The following is a 17492-nucleotide window of genomic DNA, read 5'->3' on the forward strand; positions in this document are numbered from 1 at the left end:
ACATACATTCCAACTGAAACTTAAAGAGTTGAAAGGGAGAATCAAGACATGGAATAAGGAGGAATTTGGTAACATTATGGAGGACAAACAAAAACTAGAGGGAGAAATGGAATCAGTGCAACAAAAGATAATAACAGAAGGCAGGACAGAGGAGAGCATTAGAGAAGAAGGGATAATTCTTGGAAAACTAGAGGAAAGGCGAAAGCAAGAAGAAATTCTATGGAGGCAGAAGTCAAGAATAAAATGGTTAAGGGAAGGGGAAAGGAACACAAAATTCTTCCATCAGGCAATGATTCAACACAGACAAAGAAACAAGATATTATCCATTAAAGACCAGAATGGCGAAAGAGTAGTTGAGCAAGAAGGAATCGAGCAAGTGTTGGTGGAACATCACAAAGATATCCTAGCTGAGCCTCTAGTGGACAGATTGGAAGCAATAAAGGAAATATGCTCGGCCATTCCACGATTAGTTACAGAAGACCAAAATAACGCTCTGATGAGAGCTGCCAACTTAGAGGAGATAGAAGAAGTAGTAAAATCCATAAAAAAGGTACAGCTCCAGGTCCAGATGGTTTCACGATCGAATTATACCAAGCGGGATGGCATTTTATGGGAAGAGAAATCCTAGAATTGATAGAAGAATCTCGGATGAACCAGAAGGTATGGCCTGCCATTAACTCTACCTTCTATGCTTTGATTCCTAAGAATGATAATTTAGAAGATGCCAAGGGTTTTAGACCCCTGGCATTGTGTAATGTTATTTACAAGATAATAACAACCTTGATTGCCAAAAGATTGAAACCCCTGTTGGACAAGTTAATATCTACTGAACAAACGGGTTTTGTAGAAGGTAGACAAATCCTAGATGGTCTAGTAGTAACCCAAGAGGTTATCCACTCATTAAAAATGAAAAAACAAAAGGGCATGATGATTAAATTAGATCTGTCGAAAGCATATGATAGATTGAATTGGAAATACTTGGAAGAAGTCCTGGAAAGTTTTGGCTTCAGTAAGAGATGGGTAAAATGGATTCATAGTCTAATTACAACTCCGAACTTCTCCATACTTGTTAATGGAACCCCCTCAAAAACTTTTAATGCGTCTAGAGGAATTAGACAGGGAGACCCATTATCTCCGTTTCTTTTCATATTGGCAGCAGAGGGCCTTGGTAGATATATTAAAAAAGAACGAGCAGCGAACAAAATCAAGGGCTTGAAGCTATGGGGTAATGATCTGCCCTTAACCCATCAGCAATTCGTTGACGATATTATGTTATTTGGGGAACCAACTGTAAAAGAAGTGAGACAGCTGAAGAGGATTTTGGACTTATTCGCTGAAGCCTCCAGACTGGAAATTAATAGAGACAAATCCTGTGTATTTATATTTAACACTATGGAACAGATTAAAACTCATCTTACAAGATTGATGGGCTTTAAACGAGGAGAGCTGCCTACGAAATACCTGGGGAATTTACTGGACTTCACATCCAAAAAATTGAAAAATTGGCAAGGAGTTTTGGACAAATTGAGAAACAGAGTAGCGAACTGGGCTTTTAGAACTTTAAACATGGCAGGAAGGGTAGTGCTGGCAAAATCAGTCCTCCAAGCTATTCCCATATATCCTCTGTCGATAATGGCGGCGCTTTTAGGAGTCTGTTCAAAGATTAGAGAGATCATGAGAAAATTTATCTGGGGAGGGGCGAATCAACAGAAAAAATGGGCCCTAGTTTCTTGGAAACACCTAACAGAGAGGAAGGAAAAAGGAGGATTGGGTTTACGCGACCCGGAAAAACTCAACAAAGTGTTAGGAGCGAAGCTCTGGTGGCGATGGTTAAGAGAGGGTAATGACCTGTGGAAAGCCATTTGGAGACTCAAATACAATATGCCAGACACAACAGTGGACATTTTGAGACAGAGAGAAACCCCCAAGGGTTCAACAATCTGGGATCTAGCTCGACAGAACAGAGATATAGTAGAAAACCATACATTCTGGGAAATTCGAGGAGGTGAGGAAGCCAACTTCTGGGATGAAAAATGGCAGCAGAAGGAAAAAATGAACAGAATTCAGACGGTCCAACAGCTACAGGAAAGAATAGGGGGAAATCGAAAATGTGTCAAAGACTATTGGAAAGATAATGAATTGGATGGAATCTGGAGAAAATGGATAGAACCAATTGAATGGGACTGCGAGCTAAATCAAGAGCAACAAGAAGCTTATATGAAAGAGGTGGATTCCAGGAAAATTAGAGCTCGAACAGGAAGGGACATTCTTAGATGGGGAAACTCCATGAAAGGATCTTTCACCGTCAAAGAGGCATACTACTTAGCGGACACACAGGCTATAAATGAGGAGAATCTCGAATGGAAAATTATTTGGGGAAGCAACTGGTGGCCGAAAGTTTCCCTATTCATATGGCTTGCAGCTAAGAACAAGATCCTAACTTGGGACAGAATTCAAAAAAAAGGCTTCAGTGGACCCTCAAGATGTTGTCTCTGTAAAAACGAAGAGGAGACCCGAAATCACCTCCTAATTAATTGTTCGTTCACTAAGAAATTATGGATGGATACAAGAAAGATATTCGGCAAATCTGAGATAGTTCCCAGAGACATTAACGCAATAATTTTCCAATGGAACAAGGAGAAATTCCAATGTAAAGTTGTTAGCAGAGCTTGGGATCTTATTGCAGGCTTCGTGCTATGGATGATATGGAAAGAAAGGAACCGTCGGATATTCCAGGACAAAATAAAATATTCGGAAACTATATGGAGACGAGCGGTTAGTCTAATGAGGGAAACAATCTTGGTGGAGAAATGGGACGTGGAGGACTGGAAGGCTAATCAAACAGAGGAGATGATCCTGAACAGTTTAAACTTAAAGTATGAGATGGTGTATCATAAGCAGGACATCAGGCATAGCGCGCGAGCCCAAAATTCAGATAAATTTATCTACCCCAGAGATAACTTCATCAAATTAAACTTTGATGGAGCATCGAAAGGGAATCCTGGAAATGCTGGTTTCGGAGGCATATTTCACGATAGTCAGAAGAAGGTAAGGTGGATTTATGCTGAATGGGGCGGGGAAATGACGAATAATGAGGCTGAACTTTGGGCGATCCACCAGGGGCTGAGAATCGCAATCAGAAATGGTTATACAAACTTGGAAATAGTTGGTGACTCTCAGATTGCGATTGAAATATTGAAGAAACTTAGCAATGGAAGAGATTGGGAACGAATTATCAGCAGTTGGAGAACTGCCGGAATTGTCCAAGAGATAGCGGGTCTGCTAAAAAGGATAGAATACAAATTATTTAACCATGTAAGGCGGAATGGGAACCGCGCGGCCGACTTCCTGGCGAATTGGGGTTGTAAAGGATGAGGCAGCATTGTAGACAGCCAATGGACAGTGGTGCGAGCCAGCAGAGATTGGGTAGACTTGGCAACGATTATTAATGAGGATCATGATCAGGCAACGAGCGAGAACGCCAGGACTAATGAGTTGGATAGGTGAGTGGGACTGGAGATCTCGGCTAATTAATGCAGGTCAGTATGGACAGAGGAATGATATGATGAAAACGCACAGTGCAGTACACCGGCGGCGTGTGTGGAAGGCATCACAGGATCGCTCCCACCGCGAAATAATTAATGCATGCGATCGGAGAGGATGGTGGAGCGGCATGTCAGAACTTCAAACGGTAAATGATAAACAAGGAATGATGGCCAGGAGAGGCAACATCCCGGATAATAAATGGCGGCAATGCATCGCCGATATAGTGGCATACATTGATGGAAGAAAGGTAATAAGTACCCAGTTTGGTAAGGGAAGGCAGCAGGTTAGTTTCTTTTCAATACAGCGTGCAGAGGTTAGGACAGTAGCGAGACAGCGAGACAGGAAAACTTTTATCCTGCACCAGAACATACCCCGTGACATAATTGGAGATAGCATGGAAACCAGGATGAGGTCAAGGGTGGCGGAGGAGCTGACTATTGCAGCTGACAAGAACAGGGACAGGAAAGGCAAGGCTGCTGCGAAAGAGGAGCTCCCGGCAGAAATTTTTGAGATTGAGGACGATTCTGAGGATGAAGAACCCCGTCGCGAAGCTAACAGGAAGTATAAAGCACAGGGCAAAGCAACAGGCGGTTGGGTCAACCCGCAGTCGAAAGAGGATCAGCCAGCACCGCAGGTGGAACGCGTAAGAAGATACGGCAGGAGAAGAAGTGGTAGGGGAGCGGGAAGCAGGACGGATACGGGCGGCAAGAGAGGTCGGGGGCAGAGCAGGAATGAAGGTGACAAAGGCGAGAATCTGAAGCAGGAAGCGGGACCAGCCAAAAAAACAAGGAGATCGATGGAGCAGAGAATTCACCAGGCTGAGAGGGCCTATCGGCAGAATACAAATCCAGAGGTCAGAAGAATTATGCAGCATTTGGAGGAGGAGTCTTTACAAGGCCAATCTGACGCAGAAATGAAGGATTGGGAATTCTTACTGCATGACCCAGGCAACACCAGAGGCAGAATGTCTCTGTTCAAGCAATCTCTCCACATTTACTGGGTAATGAAAAGGTTATTGGCAAAAGCATTAGAGCAAGTTGCTACTGAGATGGTGGAAATAGCGCAGGGAGGCCCTGAATTGAGTAGGGAACTGAGGTTCATCCACATTGCTTTAGAGAGGCAAGAGAAGAAACTGGATGAATTACAACAGCTATTGAAGGGAGAACATCAGGGAGCAGACGGAGGAGCAAACCAACAACCTGCAACTGAAGATGTCTGAGAAAAGATATGTATATGAAAGTACATAGTCTAGATAAATATAGTTTTTTGCATGTTCTAGATAAGGAAAAATACTTTATGCAGACCAGTAGGATTAGGAATTCTCAGGACTGTTTAGTTCATCTTGCAAGGATAATCAGACTTTGGGCTTTCTATTTTTGGTCGGCCATTAAAAACTTTTGATGGCTAAAATACTCGGTTTCCCCATGAGAGCGAGTTAATATGTTTTGATACTATGTACTGTTTTATTTTCTATATAGTAATAGAAAGAGTCCCATCTCAGCTTACAAAAAAAAAAAAAAACATTTTTAAAGACATTCTGTACTTTACCATCATAAATATACGAAATTAGATTTTAAAAAAAACCTAAATTCCAACCAAAACCAAAATTAAAATATCAAACAATGTTAATGACAACATTTTTGAAGATATTCTGTCCTTTACCATCACAAGTATACGAGTGTCATGCAGAAAACAACTAGGATCAGGCTTCGTTTAAACTCCATTGATCATCTAGTATGCTGTGATCAGCAAAATGTGAACAATTTGTCAGTGAGGGTGTTATTTAATTAGGTTTTGAGTTTTTTAATTAGTAATTTTTTTGTTTAATATTTTAAAAATTAGTTAGAAATTTATTGAAATCACAAGCTTAGTAATCCCTGTACAATCGAAGTATTTTAGGGTTTTTCAAAGTGCTGAATTTATATATAGTCAAAAAACTAATTTAAATAACACAAATCAAAATTTCACCTCAATCTTTTCCTACACTAGAAAAATCCCAAAAATCACACAAAAAATAACTTGGTTTATTAAAATCATCTTATATAAAATGTATTTTAATTATATCATAGAAGTCACCCACATGAAACACCTAAAAGAATAACTGCTTAATAAAAATTAAGAAAAACCTAAAAGAAGAACTGCTTATAAAAATTAATTTTTTTATTAAAAATATATCCAAAAAAAAGCTGCAAAACGCAGGATAGTTAGAGTACTGCCAACCCTACAATAACTCGTTGAACTTATAAATGCTCGACTTCAATGAGATAAGTGAGGGGATTAAATGTGACATTTTTAATGCCACAACGAAAACCCACCGTAAGGAAAACCGATAGGATTCTCCTCTGTATATGTTTGATGCAATTTGTCCTTAAAAGGGCCAAACTACGTTTGTTATAGCGGAGTTTCAACATGACAACGCTGCGCGCTGCACCGTTCTCGAATGAAGTCAAGTCCTTCACAAGGACCTGTTTTTCGCAATATGAAGGCTTGAGAGGGATAGAACCCGTGGAGCGTTATCGACGATATTTTCATAAGCTGAGAGGTGGAACGTTAATTATACTTGCAATTTGTTATGATTTCGTTTGTGGGTGATCAATACGATGGAATTGAAATTGTGGGTTCTCGTCTGCAGGTGGTAGAAATGGCAAAACAAGGGCCATAAAGGCGTCGGCTCCCAAACGAGAAAAGGATCCGAAGAAGCGGATCGTTATAACGGGAATGGGGCTCGTCTCTGCTTTCGGAAGCGACGTCGATACGTTTTATGATAAGCTTTTGGAGGGAGAGAGCGGTATTGGGTTCATAGATCGATTCGATGCCTCGAGTTGTAAAGTTAGATTTGCAGGCCAAATACGTGGGTTTTCTGCAAATGGGTACATTGATGGGAAGAACGACCGCCGGCTTGACGATTGCTGGAGATACGGTTTGGTCAGTGGGAAGACGGCTCTTGAAAACGCTGATCTAGGCCCGCAACAGTTGGAGAAGGTATTTATTTGTTTTCACAAAAGTTTACATCCTGAAAATTTCTTATTAATACTGAATATTGAATTTTTCACTCTATTCACAATATTTATCCTCTTAATCCGAGTAAATTAAATCATAGATTTAGATTCAAAGAAAAATTGTCCTATAAACTTAATACTGATATTTCTTCACTGAATGTACTGATCTATATAAGAATTTTTTTATTTTTTAATTTAAGAGCTAGAGTGAGGCTGTTACTGTTAGCACTGGGTCAATTTATAGATATAACATTAGAAACTAGTACAATAATATTTAGGTATTATAGTTTAATATGTTATTAACTGAGACCGAGATTAAAATCTGGATAACACCAATTCACAAGTATTTTTCAGGTTGACAACACCAAAATCCTATGATTTTTGTAAGTTATTGATTTAGTAGAGGTTACTAGTGGAATTTCTAACAATAACACATCACACACTAACACTCTTCCTACACGAAAGCCTTGGTAAAATGAATCAAGAAGGGGATGCGTGTAAAGAAGGGGATGCGTGAGCCTAAAAGGGCGAGTGTGGAAAGAAAGAGACAACTTAAATGAATCTATGAGAAATAGTCATGTGGAATCTTTGCTAGGATCAAGGATGGGTGTGTTAAAAAAGATGATAGGACGAACTCATGCCATTGACAAAATTGTGAAGTAGATAAACATACATTCATATAAGTATTAGATTAGTATTGCATATTTATTTTTATGTTATGAATATACATGTATATATTATGTATTAAAAATTTGTTGTGACTAGGTTAATAGATACATAAAAATGGATATAGCATGCATATTTAAATTTGGAGTTATATTTCCCTAGGAGCAAGCCAATGAGAGAGGAAATAGGAATGAGTTCAATAAGTTTCTTTATTTGAATGGACAAGTGTTTAATTTGGTAACCCTTCCCTTTATTATGTATTATATGCCTATATGTTTTATTTCTCAAATTTATATATGAACATATGTCATATATTTTCCTTGCAAATTTAAAGTGCATGCAAGTCTTAGAGAGGGTATTTTTCTAGTCTTAATAAAAAGAAAAATATAATAAAGCAACACTAAATAATAAGAAAAATTGATTTTCATAATAAAACTCAAAAAAATAAAAACAAAAAATACATAACCACTTTTAAAAAATCTCATCCTTATATTCTTTACTACTGATATAAATATTTAGTAAATTAAATTCCCACCCTCCACTTGATAATTAAAATAAAATTATAAAAATATTATTCCAACAAAACTATATATATATATTAACACCAACCTATCCTATATTAAATTAACATGCAACATTTACTTAACAGCATCCATATTGTAGATAAATTATAAATCCTTTTGTCAAAACACTAAACCATTGATATGTGCTTATGGAGAGATCTCATTACGATGCATCATTTAAATTCAAATTATATACAATTTATAAATCATCTCTCAATGTTTATCCATCCTCACAATATTAATGTTGGTGGAAAGTGCGCATTACAATGCATCATTTAATTTCTGGGAAAATTAAACGCACAAGATGAAGCATTCATTGCGCACTTTGACCCAGATTGTAAAACCTGAGCTGGGATAAAACTAAATATCAACTTTCTGAATTAACCTGAGCACGCTTCCACTCTGCACAGGTAGACAAGAGCCGTGTAGGGGTGCTGTTGGGAAGCGGGATTGGGGGTGTTACAACCTACTCTGCTGGAATTGAAGCTGTTTTGCGGAAGGGCTACCATAGGATCACGCCATTTTTCATTCCTTATACAATTCCAAACATGGGATCTGCATTGTTGGCAATTGATACGGGATTTATGGGTCCAACCTACTCAATTTCGACAGCGTGTGCAACGGGAAATTACTGCTTATATGCCGCTGCAAACCATATTCGCAGAGGTGAAGCAGACATCATGCTTGCAGGTGGCGCAGATGCTGGTATTGTGCCGGCAATAGTTGGTGGATTTATTTCCCTTAGGGTTCTTTCACAGAGGAATGATGACCCACAGACAGCATCAAGACCGTGGGACAAAGATCGTGATGGATTTGTCATGGGTGAAGGTGCTGGCGTGCTGGTGAGCTTAACCTGAACTTAACAGCTATGTATTTTTCTTCTATGCTACTGATTGCAAAAAATATAACATAAACAATACTAATCACAGTGGAGCCTCAGATTTACAATGAACTGCTACCCTGATCATTGATCCCATTGACTAATCTGAATGATTTAGCCTGTTGGGTTAAAATTGTTAGCTTGATTTCAGTTTCAAGTGACTGTGTATCTGAATTGCATTGCCTATTTTATGAAATAACTTTTTCAAATATCATTTCTTGTGGCGAATTTGAGTTTGATTTAGATACAAATGATATTTAAAATATCGTTTCAGACTTTGAACAGTTTAGATAATAAGAACATTGGCTTTTCTCCAAAAGCAGGTTATGGAAAGTCTTGAACATGCAATAAAGCGAGGGGCTCCCATAGTAGCCGAGTACCTTGGTGGGGCTGTCACTTGTGATGCTTATCACATGACCGATCCACGCTCTGATGGGCTTGGAGTTTCAATGTGCATTCGGAAAGCTCTGGAAGATGCAGGAATTTCACCAGAGGAGGTAAGTGGTTTTGATTTTTTATTCAAGGTTTATCAATGGTGTAGAATTACTACAGTTTCAATATTGGCTTAAATACCAATTATACAGTTTCAATATTGGCTTAATTACCAATTATCGTATGCTCAATAACAATGCAGGTCAACTATATCAATGCTCATGCAACCTCAACTCGGGTAGGAGATCTGGCAGAGATTAATGCTATCAAGAAGGTTTTCAAGGATACTTCTAGCATCAAAATAAATGGAACAAAGGTGAAGAATTCATTGGAGATTAGATCCTTGGGTTAACTGTTATGTTTCGTTTGTCATCTGTACATATAATGTGTGCTGATTAGTGTTGATTAGTTATTAAGAATTAAAACATGTTACCTCCAACCAAGATTTTACGATGCTGTTCAATTTGCAAGTATCTTGAATTCACCAAAATGATTCTCAACCAGTGCTTTCTGATCTTAGCCGAATGCATTTAGCCTATAGTTCAATAATTTGCTGCGCTTCAGAATGTTCTTGTGCCATTCTTCGATTGCAAACACCATCTCTGTTTCTGACATTAAATATGACTTACTTTTCCAGTCTATGATTGGGCATACTTTTGCTGCTGCCGGTGCACTGGAAGCAATTGCCACCATAAAGGCTATCACTACCGGGTGGCTTCACCCCACAATAAATCAGTTTGTAAGTTGCTTACATGCATTGCAGTTTTTTTTGCTAATAACTAGATGGAAATGACCAACTCGTTGCCTTTTGATGTACAAATAACATTTAAGCTATCGTTTTATCAAAAAACAATTTACATGTGGAGACTCTTGGCAGGATACCGAGCCTGATGTTACTATCGACACAGTGCCAAATATAAAGAAGCAGCATGAAGTACACGTTGGTAAGTAAATTTGATTAAATTTAGGGTACAGCATCAATTCTCCTGAAGAATTTAATGAACAACGATATGAGAATGATCTTGGTTCCCTTGATAACATAGCTTGTGGTTAATCTCAGCGAATTCCTTGTCATAATCAAACACTGCAATGCTTATATGTGATATAAATGCTGGTTTCTCTTACATAGTGTTTTACATGTGTTCACCTGTCGTTATTAAAGCTAGCGTTGTTATTTGGAATTTAGTATTCCTAGGCATTACATTACTATCTGACAATTTGCATAAATGTGGCACGCTGTTGATCTATGAGGTTTATCTAGGACACCAAGCACTTTTTATTAAGTGGCTATTGCTAGCATATCTTTAATGATATCTAGATAATTTGGATAGATTTTTGGATATATTATTTTTATGTGGTAAGATCCTAACATTATTTATGATACAGGTTGAGAATGTAAAGTTTTATTGATCAAAGAAAGTTATAATTATCTGTCTTTTCCATTTATTTGCCATCACTGTTTTGGTAAATGTCTTTTCCATCTTCTTTGCCATCACTGTTTTGGTAAATGTCTTTCCATCTTCTTTGCCATCACTATGTGGGTCTTGAGTTATATCATTTTATTAGGTTTGGTTTTGTAATATTTTCTTGTTTATTATATCATTTTATTAGGTTAGGTTTTGTAATATTTTTGTGTTTACACCATTTAGATTAAGTTTAGATTTTGCATTGAGTTTAAAGTGAAAAGGAAAACTATTAAAGTGGGAAGGAAACTATTAAAATACCAATAGGTAATCTGTCTAATAATTATTCTTAAATTATTATTCATAAAGTTTATTTATTCTTAATCTAAAATTTACCCAAAAAAATCTAAAATAAATTAAATAATAAAGATGCAACAAACTAATAACAGACTCTCAAATATTTTAATTAATTGGCTTTGCATCTTTAATTGCATAACAGGAGTATAACGGACTAGGGACTAATTTAATTGGGTAGGAAATAGATTTCATTTAACTAGTCAAAATTAGAAGGCTAATTTGATATTTAATTGATATCTGTCAAAATCAAATTTTTATGTATTATAAAACCTTGAAATTTTTAAAATGTATTAAATATTAAAATTTATTAATAAATAAAAAATTAATTTAATAAATTAATAAATTTTATATTAATAAATTTTGAATTTATAAATTATATTATTATTTTTTTAAAATTTAAAAATTATATTTATATGTATGTGAAATTATGTTCATTTATTTGTGAATTTTGTAAATAAATCCAATTAATTACATATTTAAGATTAAAGTTTAGTTATTTATGATTTTGTAAAATTTATATTTATAATAAATATTTGAGAATTTAAATTTTTAATAATTAATAACACAAAATTATGTTGATAGATAGGTTTATTCTGGAATAAGGATTTTAGAATTTTTATTTAATTATAAATAATTATTAAATGAATGGTAGGGATTTAATCTTTAGAATATTTTCAAATAATTTTATTACTAATTTTAATTTCAGATAAAATTTTGAGATTTATCTCAAAAGTAGTTATGCTCTTTTAGTTTTTTAATTAAATTAATTAATTAAAAAAAAATAGTGTATATGAGTTATGGTTTTTTGGCATGTATTATTAGTAAGCCATGGTATTGCAACGAAACTTATTTATAAGTTAAGAATCTATTAAATTGATTAATTAAAAAAGGTGGTGCATATGAGTTATGGTTTTTTGGCATTTGTTATTAGTAAGCCATGGTATTGCAACAAAACTTATTTATAAGTTAAGAATCTTCACAATTGAGAATCTTGTTGCATATTTTGTGATTTTTTTAATCTTAGAAATGTGGGATGTGTTATGAGGAAACTCTTTGACGAATGATTTTTAATTTTGAAAATATGAGATATATTATGAAGTAAGTATTTTGAGATCTACATATGTTTACCACCATTCCATTTTATACAAATTTTATTTTATTTTAATTGTTTAACTTGTATTAACTTGTTTAACAAACAAATCTTGTTACATGTTTCGTGATTTTTTTAATTTTAAAAATATAAAATATATTAGGAAGTAAGTATTTTGAGAATTATATATATTTACCATCATTTAATTTTATACAAATTTATTTTATTTTAATTACTTAACTTATATTAAGTCATGTCTACTTAAAACTAAAAAAAAATTGAAACATTTGATAATAAAATAAGCACTCGGAAGTTTTCAGAATATGAAAAGAAAAATAAAACTAATTAAATTTGTAAAGAAATTTTCCAACTCCTAACTTCGTGAAAAATAGATAGTAGAGATTAGATAAATTTTATTTTTTAATTAAATAAAATATTTAATTTTAAAAATTTATTAATAATTCATTAATCACAATATTTACCATTTAAAATAAATTACTTTATTAAATAAATAATAATTAATCATTCATTAATTATAATATTTATAATTAAAATATTTTTTAATAAATAAAATAATATATTAGAGTGACTACAATATAATTATAATTAAGTTGTTAATTAACCACAATATTATAATATGAAATTTCCATTTTTCCTATTTAAAATATGAATTTTCCATTTCTTATTCTAAGTATCTTTAAGCTTAATCATGTGGTAAACCTTATTGTTAAATAAATCTATCTCTAACACTCTAATTCCAAAATAAAAAACACTTGTAAATATAATTCACTTTTGTGAATTCAATTTTGTAACTTTATTTTCTGGTTAATGAGTTTTACAAGTTTGTAATTATTAAATAATTTCAATTATGTTGATAGGAGTGTCTATTTTGAAATAAGGATTTTTTTGTGAGTTTGAGAAGGCTACATCTTCAATATGTCCAATATATCACCCTCATGGGCCGGGCATTGAACCAGTGACTTCTCATCGAGGAGTGCAAGGAGTGCACCATCTATCCAAGACCTCACAGACTTTGAAATAGGTATTTTATTAAAGAGAAACTAAACTTATTTTTGGATTAGTGAGTTTTGAAAGGGAGTTATCTTTAGTGTGATTTTTTAGACTTTTTGGTACTGGAATCTAGGGGAAATATTTGAGGTGAAACCTTGATTTGTCTCGCTTAAACTAGTTTTTTTACTATATCCAGGGAATTTTTTTTAGGCGAAACCTTGATTTGTCTCACTTGGTTTTTTGACTATATATATGGATGGATTCAACACCCTAAAAACCCCAGGGCACTTCTATTATGGAGGGGTTACCCGTCAAGTTTGTGATTTCAATAAATTACTGTCATATTTTAGAGAAATTAGTTCAGCACCCTGAAAAAACCCCTAGGGCACTTCGATTGTGCAGGTGTTACTCCTCAAGCTTGTGCTTTCAATAAATTCCTGTCGTATTTTAGAGAAATTAGACCAGAAAAACCCACTCGAAAAGCTTCCAAAAGGTCTCACTAAAGACAACTAGGTTTTGAAAGTATGTAACTGAAAGGTTATCTATGCGTTTTGAAATAGCGCTGGATTGAACCTGTATAAAATATTTTGAAATATTTTCAAGAAATATTCTGGAATATTTTTAATAATATTCACAAATCAAAGGTTCATATTTATTTCAAAGTAATTATGTCATTTATATTTTTTGAATTAAATTGATTAATTAAGAGAGAAATGACATATGGACAAGTCATGTATGAAATAAATGCATGTGACACTCATAAACTATGATATTGGTGTATAATATTTTAACAAAACTAATTCACACGTTAATTAAGTTAAAAGTACATATATGTTTTAATTAATATATTGATTTTTTATAATTAATAATAAGAATAATAATTTAAAATAAATTTATAATTTAAATAAATTATATATATATATATATATATATATATTAATTTTAATTTTAATAATGTAAAATATCCCATAAATGTTTAAATATTTATTATAAATTAATATTTAATATAATTTATTAGTCATTTACTTTATATAAATATAATAGTTATTATATAAATATAATAGTTATTAAATAGATAAATTCTAAAACTCCTGTACATACAATTATGACCTAAAAATATTAATTTTAACTCCATTATAAATTAATAATTTATAATGAGTGTAATCTAAATTATCATGCATAAAGATCTATATTATGTAAAATTTAAAACGTTTAGCTGAGTGATTTCTGTTTGGGAAGGACTGCTCGTGGTGTTGCAGTTCCGCACCACGTTCTGGCAACACAGGTAGGAAAGTTTCTGAAGGTTTTTGTTTATAATGACGATAGGAGACCGCAGGTTCAGACCCTTCGTAATTTGGATGTTATTTCATTTTATAAATCTGTAATATGGTATGCGTGTTTTCGAGATATTAAATTTTTATTTTATTAATTATTAATAAATATTTTTAAGAGAAAATAAAAAATTATTAGTATAGACCATTAAAAAAAAATGTAATTAGAGGATATGCATGCTCAGATTTATTTGTATTTTCTTTGATATCTAGTATATTTTAACTAAACCTTGCATAGGTTTGCAGTGCATTCAATGGTCAGAAAATACTTATCTTCCTCCATCTTTGATTTTATTGTTTTTTGATTTAACAAATATTATGGACATAATAATTTTATTTGGTTTTGCTAGTCTTTGAACAATATATTTTTTCATTTATCTAATAAAATAATCTTATAAATATTTTGGTTAACAAAATAAAACCCATTAATAAACAAATTCAAACCCATTATCACTGTTCTTTAATTTCTATTATTCCATTTCATATTTCTTTTGATTGTCTTAAACTTTCACATGTTGAGGTTGGATTTTGTTACCCTATTATAAATATAAGCTATATTATTTTTGTAGGTATTTCAAAGTTCTGACTTGTTATCTTAAAGCTAAGCTTCACATCTTGGCCACGGCCAGAGTTTGGTTGTGTTACTTTTCCAACTTATTCCATGAATTATACTTGATTTTTGTAATTATTTTCAGAGCTCTGATTCTATGGCCATTTGTCTACCATAAAAATCAAGATAAACACTTGTGACTATTGTGGTCTAGGATTAAATGTTCAAGTTCTAAAAGATCAAGCATTGGGGATGTAATTCTGTTGCAAAAGATAAGTGAAAATTCTTTTAAAGATTCTGACCTTAAGTTTACACCGTCAATGGCCGGTATCTCAAACTCTTTTGGATTTGGTGGACACAACTCAGTGGTGGCTTTTGCTCCATTCAATCCTTAAGACAGGCTATCTATTTCATTATTTTAAATCATTGGTGTTTTTCATTGAGTTACCATGAATTGATGCATTGCAGAAAATTCTGATCATGTTAAATTTGGTTCAAAGAATAAGAACTGCTTTCAGCAGTGTCATTTTATCCAATATTAATCACTTGCAGAAGAAATGCTTTGAATCGGATTTTTGGTGACTTCTTTAGACATGAATTTCAAGACTATGGTAGCATTCCCTTTTCAGTGCAATGGGCAAAGGCATTTGAATGCCTGGACTTAACATCGGTGTCATAGGTTAGAAGTAGAATCAAACTTTCAATTTGCTTTTGAGTAGGGTATTTTCATGGAACTGATAAATTAGCCTTGATGTTCGAGAAGATATTGCTGTGTTTCTCCTCTCCTTATGTGATAAAGAACTTAAACACTTGTTTCTTGTGGTAGGGATTCTATCAAACAAATGCAAAGCCTCAGAATATTGAATTTCATTTCTTGTGGTAGGGATTCTATCAAACAAATGCAGAGCCTCAGAATATTGAATTTCACATATCTATTGATTATAGCACGTGCTTTTAAATACCTGAACTTTGATTTAATTATAAATTCATGAATCTCGATATTTTTGAAGAAATATAGTTTCCCGGTTTCTGATGATGGATCGTAGTAACAATCAGTTAAAACATCATAAACTTTTTGCATGACATTTACTATAGTAATGGAGGTAACCGCTGAGGCTTTTTGAACTCCAGTGCAGATAAGGTGTTATTTATTTCTCAGACAACTTGCCCCTATGAGCAACGTTCAAGATTTAAAGGCAGGTTAAAATCCGATGTGGCTTTCGAGCATTGGCTTCAGTGTGCTGTAGTGTAATGAGATTGTTTTTTCGGTTTCAAAGTTCAAAGTTATGGAAATTTTGGTCATATTTTGAAAAAATTTAATACTGATTTTTTGTAAAATAAAGCAAAAATTTTCAATTTTCATAATTTCAGGTGACCCATAAAATTTTGATGGTGCTAAATTTATTTCCAGCATTAAAAAATATGATTCAAATACTGTCTCTAATTTTTTTTTTTGAAAATTTTCAACCCAATTCTAACTACTTTTCACCGTCCAAACAATTCCTCGACTTCCATATACTACTCCGCTTTAGTGTAATAAAATTGGAAAATTTTCAACCTATGCCCCGACTAATGGTATACGATCTGACTTGTCTATACGGATAACTTTGAAAGTTAAGCATTTTGTTAAAGGTGCGCAATCCTTTGTATTGATTAAGTATGGATGATTAGTTAGTTAGTTTTGCTACTAATGATTAGAAAATAAATCCGTTAATTAGTCACATTGTCGTTAGAAATTTGAAAGTCTTCGTTCATGTTAACTATTTAATAACGAGAAGGATAAGCGAAAGTTTTAAATCTTTGTTCATGTTATTTATTTAGTAACGAGAAGGACGAACTAAGTTCCAATGTTTTTTTCCATATCTATTTTTGTATGTAATTTAATATGGAATCACATAAGTTTCATAAGAATTTTCCTAGAATAGATGTTAAAGAGCTAAGGAGTACGATCAATGGGATATGAGTTGAAAATAATGGAGAAACTCTATTTCACGGTCTTTTATTTTAGACTTAGTTCTTATTTTTAAGGAGATAGTTTTGATATTCCTAAATTGAATGTGAACTTATATATTTTTGATTTGATGATTAATGGAGTAGAGTGGTACTCTTTGGGCAGTCTCCAGGTTTAGCTTGCTCCCCTTAGTTTCAGTTTGTAAGTTTTATTCAAATTTGTCTTTCCATTTTTTTAACATGGTATAAGAGCACAAAGAAGAGCTCTTTGTGGGTTGGGTTTGTGGTGACTTAAGCCTTTGTGGCTCAGATCCCTGGTGGCTGAGATTGGAGAGCGAGTAAGCCTCCTTTGTTGGTGAGTGCACGTGAAGCTGTTGTTGGAGGCGATAGAGGATTGCAAGAGGATTGCACAGGGAGAGGTATGTTGGTACAATTTTTTTTTCGTGACAGAGCGTTGATCTTTCTGAATAAACCTAATCAACGTGACCCCAAAAAAGAGAGGTTGTGTTGATCAGCGCTGGCAGTTCATAGGGAAAGAATGTTGATCAACGCTGATGGTCAGTTCTACGCCCACACTGATGCTAAAAACTTATAGTAAATTTACTCAGCGTGACCTGCAGCAAGGTGGAATGGCGTTGATATTTTATTCATGTTAGAGGCGGCCTGAGACTAGATGTACCTGTATTGGTGGTCATGTCCAATGTTTTTTGTATA

The 17492-nt window shown here is 33.8% G+C and overlaps 1 protein-coding gene across 2 annotated transcripts in view; it reads left to right on the plus strand.

The window, feature by feature from the left end:
- The window catches only part of LOC149184598 (3-oxoacyl-[acyl-carrier-protein] synthase I, chloroplastic-like), a 35070-nt gene extending 19522 nt beyond the window's left edge, over window positions 1-15548 (plus strand). Inside the window, exons 1-8 of one of the 2 annotated variants that reach the window (XM_089418947.1) lie at window positions 5945-6088; window positions 6179-6528; window positions 8185-8616; window positions 8978-9151; window positions 9289-9402; window positions 9724-9825; window positions 9964-10026; window positions 15137-15548. In XM_089418947.1, coding sequence (XP_089275073.1) covers window positions 5956-6088; window positions 6179-6528; window positions 8185-8616; window positions 8978-9151; window positions 9289-9402; window positions 9724-9825; window positions 9964-10026; window positions 15137-15223 — 1455 coding nt within the window. In that variant the 5' untranslated portion in view covers window positions 5945-5955 and the 3' untranslated portion in view covers window positions 15224-15548. Of the gene's footprint in view, window positions 1-5944; window positions 6089-6178; window positions 6529-8184; window positions 8617-8977; window positions 9152-9288; window positions 9403-9723; window positions 9826-9963; window positions 10375-15136 lie in introns of those variants that run through there. The other variant, XM_089418946.1, reaches the window with a different exon arrangement.
- Window positions 15549-17492: the final 1944 nt, after the last annotated feature.

Source organism: Pinus tabuliformis, chromosome 3_2 (assembly GCF_031772625.1).
Source record: "Pinus tabuliformis cultivar Carrire ecotype Pingquan chromosome 3_2, CPIR1, whole genome shotgun sequence".
In the NCBI taxonomy this organism is placed as follows: domain Eukaryota; kingdom Viridiplantae; phylum Streptophyta; class Pinopsida; order Pinales; family Pinaceae; genus Pinus; species Pinus tabuliformis.